This window comes from Pan troglodytes, chromosome 5, assembly GCF_028858775.2.
Source record: "Pan troglodytes isolate AG18354 chromosome 5, NHGRI_mPanTro3-v2.0_pri, whole genome shotgun sequence".
Taxonomy (NCBI): domain Eukaryota; kingdom Metazoa; phylum Chordata; class Mammalia; order Primates; family Hominidae; genus Pan; species Pan troglodytes.
This window is the reverse complement of record NC_072403.2, coordinates 148,203,320-148,224,355: the sequence shown is the minus strand read 5'-3', so window position 1 is coordinate 148,224,355 and position 21,036 is coordinate 148,203,320. Positions and strand designations below refer to the sequence as shown.

At 40.2% G+C, this 21,036-nt stretch overlaps 1 protein-coding gene and 1 pseudogene across 13 annotated transcripts in view; one reads left to right on the top strand and one right to left on the bottom strand.

Moving 5' to 3' along the window:
* MAP7 (microtubule associated protein 7) overlaps positions 1 to 21,036 on the top strand; it is a 208,133-nt gene that overhangs the window by 175,132 nt on the left and 11,965 nt on the right. For 7 of the 13 annotated variants that reach the window (XM_016956361.4, XM_009452067.5, XM_009452068.5 and 4 more), the window contains 9 exons: positions 3,069 to 3,217; positions 9,318 to 9,430; positions 9,739 to 10,019; positions 13,049 to 13,337; positions 14,609 to 14,780; positions 14,987 to 15,088; positions 15,755 to 15,805; positions 15,909 to 15,966; positions 18,993 to 19,095. In XM_016956361.4, the coding sequence (XP_016811850.3) occupies positions 3,069 to 3,217; positions 9,318 to 9,430; positions 9,739 to 10,019; positions 13,049 to 13,337; positions 14,609 to 14,780; positions 14,987 to 15,088; positions 15,755 to 15,805; positions 15,909 to 15,966; positions 18,993 to 19,095 (1,318 nt within the window). The remainder of the gene's footprint in view (positions 1 to 3,068; positions 3,218 to 9,317; positions 9,431 to 9,738; positions 10,020 to 13,048; positions 13,338 to 14,608; positions 14,781 to 14,986; positions 15,089 to 15,754; positions 15,806 to 15,908; positions 15,967 to 18,992; positions 19,096 to 21,036) is intronic. The other 6 variants (XM_009452071.5, XM_016956367.4, XM_016956364.4 and 3 more) reach the window with 1 other exon arrangement.
* Positions 11,211 to 11,711, bottom strand: LOC134810219 (large ribosomal subunit protein P1-like; annotated as a pseudogene).

Sequence of the window (21,036 nt, the reverse complement as noted above, 5' to 3'; positions counted from 1 at the left end):
CCTGCTTCATTGTCACCAGTTTCATCGATACAGCTTATGTTTAATGAACCAAAATTCCTGGGGTTTTTTAAAATTTTCATTTAGAAGTATATATGCAAACATTTCTTCCAATTATCTTGTCAAAACCACATTTTCCATCATTTTTATTTTTCATCTATTGTCCTTGATTATTCTTTCATGTTTTCCCATTTTAGTGTTGTCCCTCAACCTCATCATATTCCTAATTGCCATTGGCAAGAAGGTAACCTATAATATGTCCTGTACTGGGTTACATCAGCAGATTAAACAGCTGCTTTTAGCCCTGGGATGTGCAGTGATTGCAAACTCCCTGCACAAACAATACAGTAGTTGAGAACTGGAACTCCCAGTCTCACACCTCTCATTTGCTGCCACTGCTTTGGGTTGACTTTTCTATACTTTTTTTCCCCGGGACATTCAAAATACAAGTGATTATTAGAGCTCAGGATTAAATAATGTATATGCAATGCTTAGACTAGTACCTGCACATAGTAGGCCCTCAGTAAATGCTAGTACCGTATTACCATATTATGCCGTTTTTCTTTTTGCTATGCTACATTTCAACTACTTGACCTGCATTATCTTTTCTCTGCACCCATTATTTCGTATAGAAAATCCTGAACGAGTTCAATTAATGCATACTTACCACCAAGAGTAGGATCAAATACATATATTGTGGGAGACTTTCTTAAAGACATTTTCGTGAGACAGTGTTCATGTTTAATTAACTATTTGGGATATGAAGTGTACTCTGGGAAAAAATAACTATATATTGTTATTATTTCTTAAGAAGGGCAAGATTATTCAAATAATTGATTTGAAGATTTCAGGTTTTTCAGTACTTGCTATTCAGTGCAGCAATGAATTCCATGAAATCTAATATCCTTGCAAGAAATTTAGGTTTATTTTAGCCAAAAGATGTTCTTTGGACTAAATTTGAGGATGTTTTTCTATGGACTATACTAGCTAGGTTTAAGGATATTTTCAACCCATATTTAGTATCATGTCAACATTAAAATAAAGAATAAACCAGAGGCCTGGTGATATTGGCTTACATCCATGATAACTTCAGGAAATGCTCCATAGATACTTCATGAAATTGTTATTTTCCACTTGAGAGAAAAGAAATCATATTTCTGTACTTCATTCCTTTTTCAGTGTCAGACCCATGGCCTCCAAGCAGAGCTGTTTTCTAGGGTTTCTTGATCCTTGAGCAAGGTGAATGGCCTCCAGCTGTGCCCTGGGCAGTGCGTGCCTCTGCCCCCGGTTATTAATCCCCAGAAGTGCCTTGTGCCAGGATGTTATTTCTTAAATGCATTTGATTGGCTTGGAAGAATTTTGCATTAGTGAACTCTTGTCTAGAAAATGCAAATGCCTTGTTGTGGCGCTTGAGAAAAGATTATTTTCAAAGAGTTTTTCCTGTGATCCCAGGCAAAATGACAAAGAGATTCCCTTCCTTCACAATACAAATCCTTCCTTCTCCATTAAGGTTGGAAGTAAAGCTTTATGTCAGTTTCCAATTAAGACGTACATATATTATTTTAAGGAAAACTGAAGAAATGAAAAAGTGTTTTAGTTTGTCCTGAAGAAACAGAATTCTGTTTTCAAATGATGGGAAAAGAGGCTGGTTTCCAATCTATTCACTGTCAAGGCTGCAGTGAGCCGAGATGAGATCGTGCCACTGCACCTCAGCCTGGGCAACAGAGTGAGATCCTGTCTCAAAGCAGAACAAAACCATGCAGTGATAGCCAGAAGATACTGCCAGGCATTTAATGAAAGAGTGCATTAATAAAGATGCAATCTGATTGACTTTCTGTCTGTAAATTAAACCCAAATAGCAAATCTTTTTTCAACTCTATAATCCTGAAGTTAAGATCACCCCAAGTTTGTCTTGTGAACTTTTGAGTTAAGTTATTAATCCTCTTACATTCAGCTGGCATAGTGGTTTCTTTAAAGGGTTGCTACAAAGACTACAGTTGAGAAGTCCTTTTATAACCATGTCCAAATACATAGTATTCTCTATACTTGTGTTTAATTGTCTTATTTTTGCTAGGAAATAAAATTTTTGAATGAGATCTGAAAATGGACCTTAGAACCTGAATACTCACACTTTTGATACCTATGCAGTGTTATATGAATTTCCTTAAACCCACTGTTGTTTGCAATAAGTTGATTCATGACAGTGTTCCTTGGAAGGTAATGGTCAGAAGCTATGTGGTTTTTCATAAAATATTCCATCTTGAGTAAAACTGTAAAGGTTCTTCACGGTTCAACCTTACATTTGGCGGATCTAACATATTTCTGTTCTATTCAACATTTTAAATAGATATAGCTAATCTCCCCATATGCTCTAATGCTGCTTCTTATGAACTATCAAATGCCTTGGCTTTTGGGAAAACCCGGAAGCATGCATTTGGTTTGCCTATAAAGAAATAAGACATGTACAGAATATTTTCCTGGAAAAGTATTACTTATCCTCGTGACAAGTCTTAACACCTGATAAGACTTGTTCACTTAACATTTTTTAAGTTTGGTTGCTTTTTTCCCCTGCTGGCTGTTGAACTTGAATCCTGAAACAGTTGTAGTATATCTTGCTTGCCTGCTTGCACGCTTCCTCTCTTTCCACCTTTTGTTCCATCTTAAAGCTAATTTAGGAAAAGTCTGGTTATAAACTAGTCTTTATATAAAAATTATCTTTTATCACTAATGTAGTTTTTTTTCCAGAACCATCAGCTTATAGGAATATAAGACCATTGCTCTCCGTAATTACTGGATTACTTCTACATCTTTCATTAGTATTTAAAGAGCCAAAGAGCTAACAATATATTCCAGATTTTTTACGTGGACATGCCTTCCTTTTGGACTCATCATAAATTCATAGGACTGTAAGGACAGTTGAGTATGATGGTTCTGGGCACCTTTAGGTAATAACATCTTCTTCCTACTTTTCTCTCTATTTCTGCTTTGCTCCTTTTCCTGAACCTGCTTTTGGCTTTCTTCAACTGCTCCTCTGGCACTCTTGTGTGTAAAACCAATCACCTGCACCCTAGTTATCCCCATTTGTCCTCGTTCAGCATCTTGCAGCCCCATCATCATGCCCTACAAAGCTGCACACTCTAGAAATTCGATGGATCGACCAAAACTCTTTGTAACACCACCTGAGGGCTCTTCTCGCAGGAGGACCATTCATGGCACAGCGGTGAGTAGCTGTTGGGAGCAGCTGGGCAAGTCTGGGAGCCAGTGCTGTTCCTGTGCAGACTGTACATGACCCTGAGCTGTGGTGTGGGCGTAAGAGGGGGAGACCGTGACATCCACCATCCCATCTTTCCCATTGATCATGAATCTGGCTAGCTGGGCAGTAGTGTCCCCTCACTTCCTCTTCACTTGGGGATTTTGCTCTCCCTAAACATTTGAATTTGAAGATGAAAGCTGTTCTTTGTTCAAGCATGTATGAGTGGACACCCTACCCTCCTGGAGCGTCCATACACATAAGTGCAATGCCAGAATACTTTCATTTTTGAAAGTAGGAAAACCAAATGGCCTTTGAAGGGGAAGTGGGCTTGGACTGCTGCCTTGGCATTTTATTCCAACCATATCCAGAAGCTGGCTGAACTCTAAACGTGGTTCACTCAAAAGCAAGATAAAGAATTTTTATCCTGCTTGGCTAATCCCTGTCAAGGCCCTGTCAAGGGATCTTAAAATTTAGTCAAAAAAGTATTTTGAAAACATTAGTCATTTGCTATATCACTAATTCTTAAAAGGCTGTTAGGCTGTGCTATAAACTCTGATTTTGTAAGTGAAAAATATAATTTGTACTTATTATTACGGGCTGAGGTAATGTTAATTTTCACCATGTTATAAATGCAATGAGGTAATTTGTATGTCTCCAGGAATCTTCTTCTTTGTTTTAAATCCTGTGTTTATTTGGTGTCAGTTGAAAGATATAAACCTTGTTCTGTGGTCTTTAGACATTGTACTTTAGTCTTAAAGGACTCACCAGTGAACTAGAAGATCTCATTGCCTCTCTCCAGGATAACAGTATGACCCCTTTGATGAAAGGCTGAAACAGTTTCTTAAAATCGTAACTTCCCAGAGCAATTCAGATTTATAAACCTGATGGACACTTAAAAGGATTTTGCTTAAAGGATAATTCAGGGTTGTGAGAGCTTGATGGCTTTGCCTACAGCCTGTTTTTCTTTCAAGCTCCATCGGCCTTTCTGGAATCAGTGTTTGATTCATGATTGAGTCAGGCCTCCAACCCTCTAAGCCACAGGTGAAACAATCTTTGATGTCTGGGAAGTTTTAATTTATTAGAGTGTTGGTGTTTCAGAGATCCTCCTTAGCTGTAGACAAAAAGCCGTAGTTAAACAGAACAGCTTGGCCCCAAAGTTGGGTACTCACTGGGCAGGGGAAAAGAGCATTTACCATGGAAAAAAAATCTTGTTCTGGGTAAAAACAAAAATCAACACTCCTTGAGAGAAGGTTGAGGGCCACCTGTGGCTGACAGGTTAAATGAGAGATTTGTCATCACATGATCCAGAGCCTTGTTTTGTTTTGTTTTTATTACCTTCCTCTTTCTCTATTTAATCACATAGCTGTCTTTTTACCTCTTTACAACCAAGTATTTAGGCAAATACTAACAGAAAACGACTCAGAGTCATTTATACCCTGGAGCTGCACTGTGGAATTCAGTAGTGACTGGCCACAGTGAGCACTTGGAAAGTGGCTACTGAGACTGACAAGCTAAATTTTAAGTTTTTAAAAAATATTTAGTTTGTGGTAAAAAAAAAAAAAAAAAAAAGCATGTAATGTAAAATTTACCATTTTAATCATTCTAAAGTTCAGCAGTGTTAAGTATATTCATATTGAAGTGCAACAAATGTCCAGAACTTTTTAAGTCCTGCAAAACTCAAACTCTATACCCATTAAACAACTCCCCATTTCCCCCTCCCCCCCAGGCCCTGGCAGCCACTGTTTTAATTTCTGTTTCTATGAATTTAGCTACTTTAGAGACCACATAAAAGTGAAATCATGCAGTGTTTGAATTTTTGTGCCTGGCTTATTTCACGTAGCATAATGTCCTCAAGGTTCATTCTTATTATAGCATATGTCAGAATTTCCTTCCTTTTTAGGGCTGAATTATATTCCATTATATTTGTATACCACATTTTGTTTATCAGTTCATGTGTTGGTGAACATTTGGGTTGCTTTCACCTCGTGGCTATTGTGAATAACGCTGCTATGAACATGGGAATATAGATATCTCTAGAGATTGTTCTTTCAATTTCACTTGATATATAGGGATTGCTGGATCATATAGTAATCCTATTTTCAATTTTTTGAGGAGCCTCCATGCCATTTTCCACAGCAGCTGTACCATTTTACATTCCCACTAACAGTGCACAAAGATTTCTGTATCTCCACATTCTCGCCAACAATCGTGATCTTGTTTTTTGATAACAGCCACCTTAAGGAATGTGAGGTGATGTCTTGTAGTTTTGGTTTGCATTTCTTTAATGATCAGTGATGGTGAACATATTTTCATATGCTTGTTGGCTTTTCATGTGTCATCGTTAGAAAAATGGCAATTCCAGTCTTTGCTCACTTTTTAATGGGGTTATTTTGTTTTTGTTGAATTGTAGAGTTATTTATATAGTCTGGTAGTAACCCCTTATTAAATATATGACTTACAAATACTTTCTTCTATTCCATAGGTTGCCTTTTTACTCTCTGATTGTTTCCTTTGATATATAGAAGTGTTTAAGTTTGATGTTGTCCCATTTGTTTATTGTTAATTTATTGCCACTTTATTGCCTACGCTTTTAGTGTTATATCCAAGAAATCAGTACCAAACACAGTGTCATGAAGCTTTTCACTTATGTTTTCTTCTAGAGGTTTTATAGTGTTAAGTCTTACATTTAAGTCTTTAATCCATTTTGAGTTAACTTTTGTATATTTTAGAAGGTAAGAGTCCAACTTCATTCTTTTGCATTTGGATATCCAGTTTTCCCTGCATCATTCGTTGAAGAGAATGTCCTTGTTTCATTGAGTGGTGTTAGCTTTTGACCATATACACAAGGGTTTGTTTCTGGGCTCTGGATTCTATTCCATTGGTATATATATATATATATATATATATTTTTTTTTTTTTTTTTTTGAGACAGTCTCACTCTGTCACCCATGCTGGAGTACAGTGGCACAATCTCAGCTCACTGCAACCTCCGCCTCCCAGGCTCAAGCAATTCTCATGCCCAGCCTTCTGAGTAGCTGGGAATACAGGCATGTGCTACCACGCCCATCTAATTTTTGTATTTTTAGTAGAGAGAGGGTTTCGCCATGTAGGCCAGGCTGGTCTTGAACTCCTGACCTCAAGCGATCCACCCATCTCGGCCTCCCCAAATGCTGGGATTGCAGACATGAGCCGTAGTGCCCAGCCCCATATATCTATATCTGTCTTGATACCATTACCACACAGTACTGATCACTGTAGCTTTTCACCAATTGAGTATCTCTAATTCAAAAATACAGAATGCTCCAAAATATGAAACTTTTTGAATACCAACATGACACTCAAAGGAGATGCTCATTGGAGCATTTCACATTTCCAGTTTTATGGATTAAGGCTGCTAAAGCAGTAAGTGTTAATGCAAGTATTCCAGAATCTGAAATCTGACACACTGTAATCCCAATCATTTTGGATAAGGGATACTCAACCTGTAATATGTTGTGAAATCAGGAAATGTAAGAATTCCAACTTTGTTCTTTTTCAAGATTATTTTGGTTCTTCAGGATCCTTTGAAATTTTCTGTGAATTTTGGGTTGAATTTTTGTATTTCTGCAAAAATAAAAAATTATATTGGGATTTCAATAGGGAATGCATGGAATCTGTGGATCCCTTTTGGTAGTAGTGACATCCTAACAGTATTAAATCTTCTAATCCCTGCACACAGGACTTCCTTCCATTTATTTGTGTTGCCTTTAATTTCTTTCAGCACTATCTTCTAGTTTTCAGTATGCAGATCTTTAGCCTCCTTTGTTAAGTTCATTCCTAAGTACTTTATTCCTTTGGATGCTATAGGAAATAGAGTTGTTTTTCAAATTTCCTTTTCTATTTTACTTAATTTGAATTAATTTAGATTTAAATTCAAATAGGCAAATGTGGTTAGTGGCTAAATTTAGAACATCTTCATCATATCAGAAAGTTCTATTAAACAGCACTGCGTTAAAGTATCTGTCAGTGAATCGTCTCTGTTGGAGGATATTTATACTGTATTCTAAAGCTACCTTAATTATAAAATTAAAGTCCTTTTCCTGCTGATATGTTGCCCAGACCATTGACTTGCTGAGTATGTGTTCCCCCTCAGCATTGTGGAAACTATTAATAGGAAAGATGATTGTATAGATGGTGGGCTATTAACTCAGATCAGGATGAGAATCGGGAGTGCCTTTACATGTATGGTACCCAAATGGGTGGTTGGATATAAGAGTAACAAAAGGACTGAAAGGGTTAAAAAAGAAAAGAAAAGAAAAGAAAAAAAACTCCCTGGTTGGGAGGGTGTTAAGTATCGAGTGTTTTTCCAAACCATTCCTCCTCTGCTCACCTACCCCTAGGTGATTAAAGGAGATAACTTTTAAAAAAGAAAGAATTGGCTCAAAGGCACTGTAATTCTAGGATTATATACCTTTATATAGGTTCATTCCCTGATCCCTGTATTATCAAGGCACAGATAATAATAATCCCTAACCACCCCCACGCCACATCAAAAATTGTCCCTCTTGAGTCTTTTTCCCATTTACATCACCCATTGATCTGATTTCAGCCAAATCAAAATGTTTTGAGAAAAAGAAAAAAAAAGAAGGGCTACTTGAGGTACTTAACCCCAGTCTCCCCTGGGAAAAGGCCTGGGCATGCCACCCTGTACACCAGCCAGGAGTGCCCCATATGGTGGCTGCAGCTTTTGATACCCAAAGCCCACAGCAGCTCTGTGAGGCCCCACCTCCTACTTTTGGGGACCTAAAATGGGAGAAATGGTGGTTGAGCAGCTGGAAATGATGCAGAGCTGGCACACACCTTGTGAAGCTCTTCTCTGCCTCTTTCTTCATTTTTTCTGTTTAGAAATCCCAGGGAGACAATGAGCATTATTTGACACTTAGATGTTTTTGCTCCTCTGATAACCCAGACCATCAACTAGGATGCTGCTAAGGAAAATGGAGGGAAGCAATTAAAAGGGACACTGAGGGGAACAAAAGGGAAAGGAAGGAAAAGAGGAGTCGATGCTTGAGCCAGGCAGAAAAGGAGAGAAGAAAAGGTACAGTACTAGTTCATGTGACCTGGGGCTAGATAATACTCTGCCCCTTCCCATGTACGCTTGCAGTCTGCCCTCCTGACAGGTGTTCACATAGGTGCCTCCAGCATGTGCCCCTCCCACCTGAGGGCATTGTCAGGTTTCAGATACTTGGAATGGGTCTGTTTTGCTCTGTACAATTTTTGTTTGTTTGTTTTGGTCTTCATTGACTTTAGAGTAGTGGAACACTTCTCTGGGCTTCCCTTTGCCCATTTTGACTTAAGAAAGTGTCATCTCTCAAGCTGAATTCCTAGTTGGCAATCAGGGAGGGGTGATGTTTTGGCCCACCTTCAGATTTCAGTTTATTCCTGGTAAGGAAGAGCAAAAAAAATAAATAGCTGAAATTCCTCACTTTAAACCTGACTTTTCTTCAAAATCACCTATTGTATCAGTTATCTATTGCTGCAAGAGGACAGTAGGTGAAGAAGGACTTGATTCCATTATACAACATCAATATAAAAGAAAAAAATTGAGTTTATGTCTAATATAGCAGGCATATAATTTTTTTAAAGACTGAGATATAGTATGTTTGGGGGGAAAATGATAAAGAATTAAAAAGAAAAAGATGTGTTTTAATTAAAATTTTTAAAAAAATGAAAGTAACACTTGACATTTGTGGGGGATAAACCAGATTGGGAGGTTTTGCTTCAGGTAATTAATTTTAGACACAAAGTATAGGTGCTTTCTAAAAGTATGTACACACATATGCTTTTTGACAAATATGACTCCAACACATCCGGAATCACCTTATTAGTGTCACATTGTGTTAATTCAGTTATACTGTTCAGTGTTAAGCTAACAAGGGCCTTTTGTTGAGATGGAATGGGTATATGTGACATAGCTAAGAAAATTTCTTAAAAGTCATTCAATGGTTTCTAGCTCCACTGTTGAGTATTGTGAATGTGTTTGCCTCGCTTATGGAAAAATCTAACTATTGAGTTTCTCTGAACTTAGAGCTATAAAAAAGAAAGAGAGAGAGAAAATGTACTCTTCCTCACATCTGGCACCCGAAGGGCTGTATCTCCATCTAATCCCAAAGCAAGACCACCAGCTCGCTCCCGACTTTGGTAAGTGAAATATAAGTGGCTGGCTGGGTTGTTTCATGTTAGAGAATTAGTAGCTCTCTCCTCTGAAAGTGAACTGTTCTTCTCATGCTGTTTGGCTTTGACTTAGGGAATAGCATTCTTCCCGAAAGGAAAGAAAAAAGAGAAATTGGAATGGTTCCCTAAAGCAACTCTATTCCTGTATCTACCACATAAAAAACAAATACACGGAGCTAAATATCTGCATTCTCTTCCATCGAGTTGTGTTCTAGGTTCTGGCAAGCCTGTTCTCATGTGTCCCCTTCTGTCTGCCTTGTTTGTTTGTGGCCCAGGCTTCCGTCCAAGTCTCTTCCTCATTTGCCTGGCACACCCAGACCGACATCCTCCTTGCCACCCGGCTCAGTCAAAGCTGCTCCTGCTCAGGTCCGGCCCCCATCCCCCGGCAACATCCGCCCTGTCAAGAGGGAAGTCAAAGTGGAGCCTGAGAAGAAAGATCCTGAGAAGGAACCTCAGAAAGTTGCCAATGAGCCCTCACTAAAGGGCAGAGCACCTTTAGTGAAGGTAGAAGCCACAGTTGAAGAGCAGGCACCTGCTGAACCAGAAGTTGGCCCTGGTAAGAGCAAACTCACCTGTGGTCTGGGTGCTCTCTTTCTCCCGCACTGTTTTGATGAAGCTTTTTTTGTTTTCCTTTTCTTCTTTTATTGGGGACTTGGAAATTTTACTCTAAGGTTAAGTTTAATACCTTTCCTTAAGTATAATATTTTAACTTCACGTTGCTTAAAAATAGTTTTTTACTTAGCAACGCTAAGTAAAAAATTACCTGGCAACACTATTCCTGTGCATACTGGAGTTTAAGGACCCCTGGCGTAGCCTGTGTGCTTGATAGAAGTCAGAATTTTTTCCAGAAGACCCACTGGTTTTCACCTCTGCCAGGGTAACCAGATGCTACTTAGAAATGTAAAACCACCTGGAGCTTGAAGTTCAATATTTCTAGTTGAAAACTGTCTTCATTCCAAAGTTTTCTACTTAAGACTTAATTTGAAGATAGAGGGTGGGGCAAGAAAGAGGAGATGATTCAAGACAGGTGAAAATGGTAGAGAAAGGAGGAGTCCAGTGTTTGCTTCCATGGAAAAAGAAAGAAAGGAAAGGAGGGCCATAGAACATCATAATAGCCATGAAAAAAATCTGTGGAAGCAGAAGTAGAAATGTAAATCTCAAATCATACATCCAAAAGCCTATTGATAGAGCCACAAACACGTGAATTCAGGTGTAGGTTCTCAGTGCTTTTATTGGCTAAGTCCATTTCACAAAATGTGTTCAGAGCACCTGCATCAAAATCACCTGTTGTATTCATTATCTATTGCTGCATAATGAATTAGCAGCATAAAACAACAACAAACATTTATCATATCACATGGATTCTTGGGTCAGGAATTTGGCAGCAGCACAGCTGGGTGGTCCCTGCTCAGGACCGCTCATGAGATTGCAGTCAAGCTGTCCACTAGAGCTCCAGTCATCTCAAGACTCAACCAGAGCTGAAAGGTGGCTTACATACAAGGCCGGGGGCGAGTGGCCTCAGCTTCTCCACACATGGACCGCTCCATATTATTGCTGAATGTCCTCATCTATCTGCTTGCTCTGCTGGCTTCTGCCAGAGTGAGTGACCTGGAAGAGAGAATGAGGAGGAATGTACAATGTATTTTATGACCCAGTCTCAGAAGTCGCACACCAATGTTTCTGCCACATTCTATTAAGTAGAAGCAAGTCACTAGGTGGAACTCACACTCAAGGAGAAACATAGTCTCCACCTTTTGAAGAGAGAGTTTTCAAAGAATTTTTTTTAAGAGTTCAGGTTTTTATTGAACTTGTTACAAAAGAGGTTTAGTCAAAAAGAACAAAGCCCATATCCTCCTTGGACTCCTCAGACTCTCTTTTCTTTGCTTCTATTTCTTCTCCTCAGCTGGAACAGCATTGGTGGAGGGGGCAGAACCTTCTGCTGGTGCAGGTCCACGAGCTCCTCCATTGCAGATGAGGCTCCCCATGTCAACATTGGCCAAGGCTTTTGCAAACAAGCCAGTCCAAAAAGGTTCAACATTTACACCAGCTACTTTAATGAGGGCATTGATCTTATCCTCCTTGACGGTCACCTCACCCTCATGCAGAATGAGGGCCGAGCCTTATGCAGAATGCAGGCGAGCTCAGAAACAGAGGCCATAGTGCGAGCAAGTGTGGGGCTGGCACTGCCAGGCAAGGTGCTAGTTGCCAGATGAAGTGAGGGTCCCACTTCAGTGTGGCCCTACATTCCTCAGAGGGACCGAGTGCAGCTTGGCAGCAGCTGAGGAAAACTGGAAATATTTTTAAACCACCACATCTATAATGTTTTGACATATAGACCCTTGGTTTTACCTCAGACTTACTAAGTCAGAATATGTAGTGGTGGATATGAGGACTCTGAAAGATACTAAGCTTGTCAGTTGATTCCTAAACATGGTTGCCAGATAGAACACAGGGTGGCCAGTTAAATCTGGCAATGCTATTCCTGTGCATACTGGAGTTTAAGGACCCCTGGTGTAGCCTGTGTGCTTGATAGAAGTCAGAATTTTTTTCCAGAAGGCCCACTGGTTCTCACCTCTGCCAGGCTAGCCAGATGCTATTTAGAAATTTAAAACCACCTGGAGCTGCGAATTCAATATTTCTAGTTGAGAATTGTCTTCATTCAAAAGACTTAATTTGAAGATAGAGGGTGGGGCAAAGAAAGAAGAGATGATTCAAAACAGGTGAAAATGTTAGAAAAAGGAGGAGTCCAGTATTTGTTTCCATGGAAAAAGGAAGGAAAGAAGGGCTAGAGCATCATGATGGCCGAGAAAAGTCTGTGGAAGCAGAAGTAGAAATGTAACTCTCAAAAGGAGGGGCTGGAGCAGCCAGGGGCCAGAGCTTGCACTTGCTGGTGCCTTGCTCACCGTGGTGCAGAATTGTGAGCATCAGTGTGGGGCTTCTGGGGCACCAGCTCTCTAGGTCATCTTCCTAAATCCGAGTAAGGCCAGAGAACTTCTGCTCCCATCTTGCATCTTGGCAGCCTGGGATATATAAGCAGAATGAACGCCAGCTCCCAAAGAGGCCCCGAGCTCCTCCCATCTCAGACCTAGAGACAGCTCTGGGGAGACAAAAGGGTCCTCTTCATAGGGTATCATCTTCCCAGGCTGAATCTGGACTCGTGGCATGGATGCTGAGGATGCTGCTCTAGTAATGAATGGTTACCGAAGAGTAGGAATTTTCAAATGCAATAAAAGACAAATGGATGATCTCATCTTCTTTTTGCTCAGTGTATAACTCCCCACAGACTCTAACATGAGGCTTTGTACACATTCAATATATGTTGTTAACTGATTTAACTGGTATAAAAATAAGACTTGGTGACAGAGTGTCAGCTTTGTTGGATGTCTTACTTACACATACTGATTTTTTTATCTGTTGCTTGGTTACAGATAGAACATAGTGAAACCGTGAGAACACACAGTAATAAACATTCCCTTTTCTTTCATAATGGTAAATTCTAGGCCTTGGATGTGGGGAATGCTAGTTTTGGTTTTGTTCTTTGGATTTTGTTTCCAACTGGTTTTCTCCTTGTACCTATTTGTGCAGCTGCTCCAGCCACGGCCCCAGCTCCAGCCTCGGCCCCAGCTCCAGCCACGGCCCCAGCTCCAGCCACGGCCCCAGCTCCAGCCTCAGCCCCAGCTCCAGCCCCGGTCCCCACCCCAGCCATGGTCTCAGCCCCGTCATCCACTGTGAATGCCAGTGCTTCTGTTAAGACTTCTGCAGGCACCACCGACCCAGAGGAGGCCACAAGGCTTCTAGCTGAGAAGAGGCGGCTGGCCCGAGAGCAGAGAGAAAAGGAAGAAAGGGAGAGGAGGGAGCAGGAAGAGCTTGAAAGGTAAATGGGAGACATTGCTCCACACCATGGTGTCAGTGATACTTGGATTAACTCATCACCCCTCTGAGAGGGAGGAGGTGATAATACTGATGAAAGTGAATGGATTAGTTCTTTCAGGATTACTGTTACCAGATTTTCCTATGACTACTAAGCAGTTTGTTTTTTAAATCACATCTTCTTCTTTTTTTTTAAATAGAAATGGGGTCTCACTATATTGCCCAGGCTGGTCTCAAACTCTTGGGCTCAAGGGATCCTCCCACCTGAACCTCCCAAAGTGTTGAGATTACAGACATGAGCCACCATGCCCAGCCACGTTTTCATATTTTAATGACAGTGCAACAACATTGATGGAGAAAGCTTTAGAGAAAAAAAAAAATCCATAATCATACCAATTTTCAGTAATAGTGTACATTTTGGGTGGTCCTTTCTAGTCTCTCAACAGTATGGGAGTGTGTGTGTATATATACATACATATACATATTTACATAATTATAACCACAGCAGAGGTACAATTGTACAGTCTGCTTTTTTACTTAACACATCTCCAATCTCCAGGTTTCCGTTTTATCTTTGTAATTATCACATTAAGGCTGCATAATAAGGGTTCATGTTTTCTCCTTTCCAGATAAAACTCCTCTCGGAGTGTAGCCAGGTGGGATCTTTACATGCCCCATGATTGCCTGCCAGGCAGTATTCCAGAAACAGTTTGTTTAATTGGTCATCTTCTGGGCCTAATAAGACGAATGTCAATATAATTGTTCTTCAAACGAACACAACTGTACCCTGGGGAAGGATCTCATGCACTCACTGGACCGCCATCTTGGCCATGCCCTGCCCTTGGCTCCAACAGGGAGCTTACATGGCTGTCTTCCTCCTGTCCTGTGACAGAACACTATGACCCTTATTTATTTACAAAGATTTCCTTTGGCTGGGGTGCTTCAAATTCATTACTAAGAAGTGACATTATTTGAATTAAACAAGTCAGAGCCTTTAAAAAATAGTTAAATTCCTTCCAAAAAGCCAGCTCACCCCAAGATATTGGTGGTTACACGTTGTTTCTATTTAGCACGGAGGGCAATGCAGCTGGCAAGGCGCGAGGAAGACTAAGGGTGGCTTCGCGCTTTGTCCCTTAGCAGTGGTGAAGGCATCCAGTGGGGATTTTTCTACTGGACGCCTAAAGGAACCGCCCTACAGAACCACCGACGCAGGCCTCTCTTCAAAGATTTCTCCTCAGGTGTCTTTGGTTTTGGTTTTGTTCTGTCTTTTTCCAGACAAAAGAGAGAGGAATTGGCTCAACGGGTGGCTGAAGAGAGGACTCGCCGTGAGGAGGAGTCGCGCAGGCTGGAAGCCGAGCAGGCCCGGGAGAAGGAGGAGCAGCTGCAGCGGCAGGCGGAGGAGCGGGCGCTGCGCGACCAGGAGGAGGCAGAGCGCGCCCAGAGGCAGGTGCGGCCGCACCCCACCCTGGCCCCGGCCCCAGTCCCGCAGGGAGACGCCCCAGCCCAGCAGAGGAGGGTGCGGACTGCACTGCTGGTGCTCCCGCTTTCCACACCTTCTCCATCCGCCACCTTGCCCCCACCTCTGGGCACCCCCTGGGAGACCCGGGCAGCCCGCCTGTTTGTCAGAGGCAGACGCCGACCTTCTGTTTTCAGAAAGAAGAAGAAGCTCGCGTTCGTGAAGAAGCAGAGAGGGTCCGGCAGGAACGAGAGAAGCATTTCCAGAGAGAAGAGCAGGAGCGCCTGGAGAGAAAGAAGGTAGCTGCGTCTTAGTACAGAGGCCCGGGACGCGAACTTGCACCTCTAAGACCCAGAGACTAGCCCTGGCCATCAGAAAACGTGTGTTCTACCCTTGCCACATAAACTAGTAGCCCCCTCAGTGATAACAATGTCCTGCAAAGAAATCTCTCTCGGTGTTTTAGCCCTCACCAAAAAACACTTACTTCCACTTCATGTAGCTTAAGGCAGTTCCAACTTTCTTGAATAACTCCAATTAAGACAAAGTAGCACGGCTGGGCCGGGTGGCTCATGCCTGTAATCCCAGCACTTTGGGAGGCCACGGCAGGTGGATCACCGAAGTCAGGAGTTCGAGACCAGCCTGGCCAACATGGTGAAACCTTGTCTTTACTAAAAATGTAAAAATTAGCTGGGCGTGGTGGTGGGTGCCTGTAATCCCAGCTACCTGGGAGACTGAGGCAGCTTGCGCCCAGGAGGCAGAGGCTACAGTGAACTGAGAGCTTGCCACACAGCACTCCAGCCTGCGTGACAGGGCAAGACTCCATCTCAAAAAAAAAAAAAGTGCATATTGTATTTTTCCAAAATAACAGACCATTTTAAATAATCTATTTATTTCATCAGTTAAATGTGCCAGGCTGGCTTTTTTTCTGTGTCTGATCTTCTTGCTCAATTCTTCCTTTCCTATAGCGACTTGAGGAGATTATGAAAAGAACCAGGAGAACAGAAGCTACAGATAAGGTATTGACATGGCCGTTTTCTAACTACTTTTGTATGCTTTTATCTTTTTCATTTTCACTTGTAACTCTGATTTTTAAAAGTCCTCTTTTTTTCTTCTTCGTAGAAAACCAGTGATCAGAGAAACGGTGATATAGCCAAGGGAGCTCTCACTGGAGGAACAGGTATTTCTGTCAATGAACTCAAACCAATTTATATATAAAATGTTTAAATTGACTCTCCAGGGGTGAAGATATTCAGGAATTGATGGAGGGAAAAAAGATCCAGTGCTTACAGACTCACAGAAGCTTAGGGGTCTGTCATCGAGTCCTTCCTTCCTCTTATGTAAAACTGTCTAGTGTTTCTACCAGTTACTTTTCACGTTTGTTTATACTCTAATGGGTTGCTTGATATTTTAAATCATCTTATGTAATACGTATTTATGCATATATGTATATATACTTATACATATATGTGTATACATATACTTTTAGAAGAATTTCCTTTGAGTTTATAAAACTAAATTTCATTTATCACATACTGTCTGCTCAAGTAGTATATATTTATATTTCCTCTTAAGAAAGGACTTTAAATTTACACATTGGACAACTTGTGTTATAGAAGTTCTCAGAAAAATGATTTAAATGTTATTTATCTTAGATCTGACTTCAAAATAAAGTTAAAAATTTGTTGAAATTCTTATTTTTTTAATTGACAAATAATAGTTGTACATATTCTTGGGGTCAAGAGTGATATTTCCATACATATAATGTACAGTGATCTTGAAATTTCATTAGAGTTACTTATGTGCCATCGGCTTTGGAAAGAGATTATTGATTGTTTTTGGAGATTATAAGTCAAATGTATTTAAAATAAAAGTGAAATTAACCTTAGTACTCAGATTAAATTAATATTAAGTGCCCTTTTTGTATCAGGTACATCTTTCATACATAATTCCTACTGCTGCCTTGTGAAGTGGTTTGCTTTGTCTTTGAGTCAACAAGCATTTTTGAAGCTCTTCTATGTGCCAGGCCGTGTTATAGGGCTGGGATTCAGTGTGAACAAATAGGCAAAGTCCCTCTACCCACAGGGGCACTCAGGTCCAATGACAGGCCAGGCTTACGCAGCTGGGGCCCAGGTTCCCCAGCTCCTGATTCTGCTCCTTCAGTGATCCTTCGTGGTCTTCATGATTGTACATGCAGGTGGTTAGTAGATAGCTCATCATTGTCTTCCTCTTTCCTCATGTGTGATATCAATATGAAAAGAAAAGACCAGAGGTACTGCAGTTTTCTTTTTCTGTTTACAAACAAAAGCAAAGGCTGGAATACCTTTTGCTCAAAGATCAAATCCAACGGTTTATGTGACAGAACATTGCCTATAAACATTAAGGGTCTTCAAATGTAAAGTATTATTGGTATTTTGGGACTTGGTTTTATTTCCATAGAAGCTATTTTGGTTTCTGCATGTCATAATTCCTTTATAGTGGAGTTTTCATGCTCTTTTAAAGATGCCCTAATGTATGTATGTGTATGTTTGGAGAATAGTCCTAATGGTTGTATATTATAACCCCATTGCATTTTTAGCATACTGTCTTCAAGAATATTGTAATAGACACAGGCTGTAAGTAGGCATAGTACCCAGTGAGTTGTCAGAGTGATCAATTTAGGCTGTAAATTGCACCAGCTCAAGATTATTTGAGGGGCTAATGCTGTAGTTTGTGCCTGTCCAGTCTCCTTGTTGGTTTGTTTTCATTTTCCCCCTTCCTGCCCTTTCCTTATATGTTCTTTCAGTATTCTTTATAAATCAATCCAAGAATGAACAAAGGCAAGAGGGAAGGTGAAACTTGCTGATTGGCATAGCTGTGTTTATCAACACTCATGTAAATTTGATTTGAGTTAAAACTGCTAAAAGGAGGCTTGAGGATTAGCTGTGCCTAACAAATATTCCCCTTCTCCCAGTCCCACATCTGATTGCGGGCTGACTGGTGTTACCAGTGCTACAAAGAGAATTCTAAGTTGGGTAAGCAGGCAGGTGAGTTTACAGACCTATCAGATGTTTTCTCAGGGGCTGCCTGTCACCAGCTTTGCAAATTTGGGCAGATTTGAAATTATCACTTACCTTTCTGCCTTAGTTATCAGATCTCTTGTACCTCTGGCAGCTTTATTGAATTTGTGCCAGGTTGTAAAATAACATTGTCTTGGAATTATTTCAGACCAGGTGAGGTAGCTCATGCCTATAATCCCAACACTTTGGGAGGCTGAGGCAGGAGGATCACTTGAGCTCAGGAGTTCAAGACTGGGCAACATAGCAAGACCCTGTCTCTACAAATAATTTTTTTTTTTAATTAGCTGGGCATGTTGGCATGTACTTGTGGTTCCAGCTACTTGAGAGGCTGAAGCAGGAGGATTGCCTAAGCCCAGGAGGTCGAGGCTGTAGTGAGCCGTGATCACACCACTGCACTGCAGCCTGGGTGACAGAATGAGACCCTGTCTCAAAAAAAAGCAGGGGGCAAGGGGGTGAGGGGTAGGAATTATTTCAGTTATTCTCTCACATCAAGCTGAAACCATAATCTACCACAGATATATGTGAAACTCCAGCCTGTGTAAAGGTTTATAAGTAACCCTGTCCTGTATTTTAGAGGCAGTCATCAATATTGTCAGCTTAAAGTGGGCTGCAACATTGAGCTTTGAATAATGAGGTGGAATGGTTAGGTACAGTACACCGCTTTCCATTCGTGAAATCCTCATCGTTCTAAGTGTGCATAGGACTAAACTGAGTTTTCAAAAATATTTTTAATACTTATGGTGTTCCATGGTGATTTGCTCTGAATCCTTTGTAAAGATATTCAGTGTCAGCTTGATCAAGTCAGCTTACTGCTGTCTTTATCAGTTGCTTTGGTTTCAATATTATATACTTTCTGTAACTTTAGTGCAAGGAAAAATAATAATACTTAGCCCTTCCAACGTGCCAGACACTGTTCTAAGTCCTTTACATGTATTAATATGAATACATTTAATTCTAACAATCTATGAAGTAGGTACTATTACTAATGAGGAAACTAAGGCACAGAGAGTTTAGGTGATGTGCCCAAGGTCTCACATCACTTAAGTAGCAGAACCAGCACATAAATCAAGGCATTCTGGCTCTTGGAGGTTAGGTCTAAGAAAAGAATATTAGTAACCCTGTGTTCTGTCTCCTTTACTATGCCCAGAGGTATCTGCACTTCCATGTACAACAAACGCTCCGGGAAATGGAAAGCCAGTTGGCAGCCCACATGTGGTTACCTCACACCAGTCAAAAGTGACAGTGGAGAGGTGAGTTTTCACTGACATTAATTAAAGTAAAACATTACTGTTTTTAGCCACCAGCTCCACCAGAATTTCAAAGTCTTAACATTAGGATTTATTATTTTGGGGGGCTTCATTGATTTTTGGTTGAGCTAGTAATTCTGTACTCCAAGAAAGTGGAAATATCTTTTTTCTCGAGTCATTAAATGTGATGGTGAGGATTTAGTGTGACTGTTCCAAGAATATTACAAGTGGCCAAGTGCAGGGCTCACTCCTGTAATCCCAACACTTTGGGAGGCTGAGGAGGGAGGATTACTTAAGGCTGAGAGTTCTAGACCAGCCTGGGCAACATAGCAAAGCACCATCTCTACAAAAAAAAATAGAAAAACTAGCAGACATGATAGTGTGTGCTTGTAGTCCCACCTTGGGAGGCTGAGGTAGGAAGATTGCATGAGCCCAGGAGGTCAAGGATGCAGTGAGCCAAACTCCTGCCACTGCAGTCCAGCCTGGGTGACAGAGTGAGACCCTGTCTCAAAAAACAAAAAAAAAAAAGTGATAATCTGTTAGTTTTCTTTGTGTATATTTAGCCTGATGTGGACCATATCCACATTCTTTAATGGTATATAACAATTGCATTTTAGCCATACATAATATTACAGTGACTTACATGTTTGTTCCATATAAAAGTCATGTAGATGTCAGTATTTCTTATATTATTAATAACAGGGCTTCTTATTGAAGAACCAGACAGTTGCTAACAACAGCCTAGAAAACAGTCTGGGTTTCAGAAAGATTGCCTTTCTCTTTCCTTGTAATTAGATCAACAGCATCATATGAACATTTTCAAAAACGAAAAATAAGGGTAATCATAGCCTGTGCCTAAAAATCCAATCATAGAGAACTTGCAGAAATATTTTTAATAATGTTCAAAAAAATTTAGCTATGACTTTTTAAATTTGGGAAATCTACTTAATGTATGAGTCTTCCTGTCTTTAATGCCAGTCTTTGCTACCAACAGACATCTGAAGGTCCTCAAATTATTTTCTTAATCTAAAAACACATAATTGTTTCTCGGCTTTTGGCCAGGATAAGTACAGAAACACAGACACTACATTTTATAATGTAATTTTATAATGTAATGTAACATTTTATAATGTAATGGGCAGCAGTTAAAAGGTAAGTCACCCTACTATTGTGTTGATATCTTTCTGAGACCGTGGAATTTTTATTTATTTATTTTTTGCCTACTATAATACCAAAGAGGATACCCTGAGAGATCTTAATAATTCATTTCCAATTATGTTGAATAACTTTATTGTTGTAATTACCTAAGATCTATATTAAATCGTATTTTTTCTTAGTTTTAATTAGATTTTTTAAATTCATTCCCTAAAACTTATTATGTTCAATTCATTGACTTCAGAGATTTCTTTTTTAAAAGAAAAAGAGTAAAAGATACCACAGAGAGAATCCCATTATTATGGGGAACAGACAATGCCTACCATAGTTTCTTTTATTATTATTATTTTTTGAGATAGACTCTCACTCTGTTGCCCAGGCTGGATGCAGTGGTGTTATCTTGGCTCACTGCAACCTCCACCTCCTGGGTTCAAGGAGACACACCCAGATAATTTTTGTATTTTTAGTAGAGATGGGTTTCATCATATTGACCAGGCTGGTCTTGACCTCCTGACCTCAAATGATCCACCCGTCTTGGCCTCCCAAAGTGCTGGGATTACAGGCATGAGCCATCACACCCAGCCTACCATAGCTTCTTAAGCCACTGATTATGTTATCTGATCTATAAAGTTAATTTATGCATAATTTGACTCTCTTCAGTAGTAATATCACCAAGCAATTAATCATTATATAAGAACCTAAAAAATAATTTTACTATATTTGATACAGATAATAAAATTCTGTTATATTTTAGCCTTTTCCACACACAGAAAAGCAACAATTTGTAAT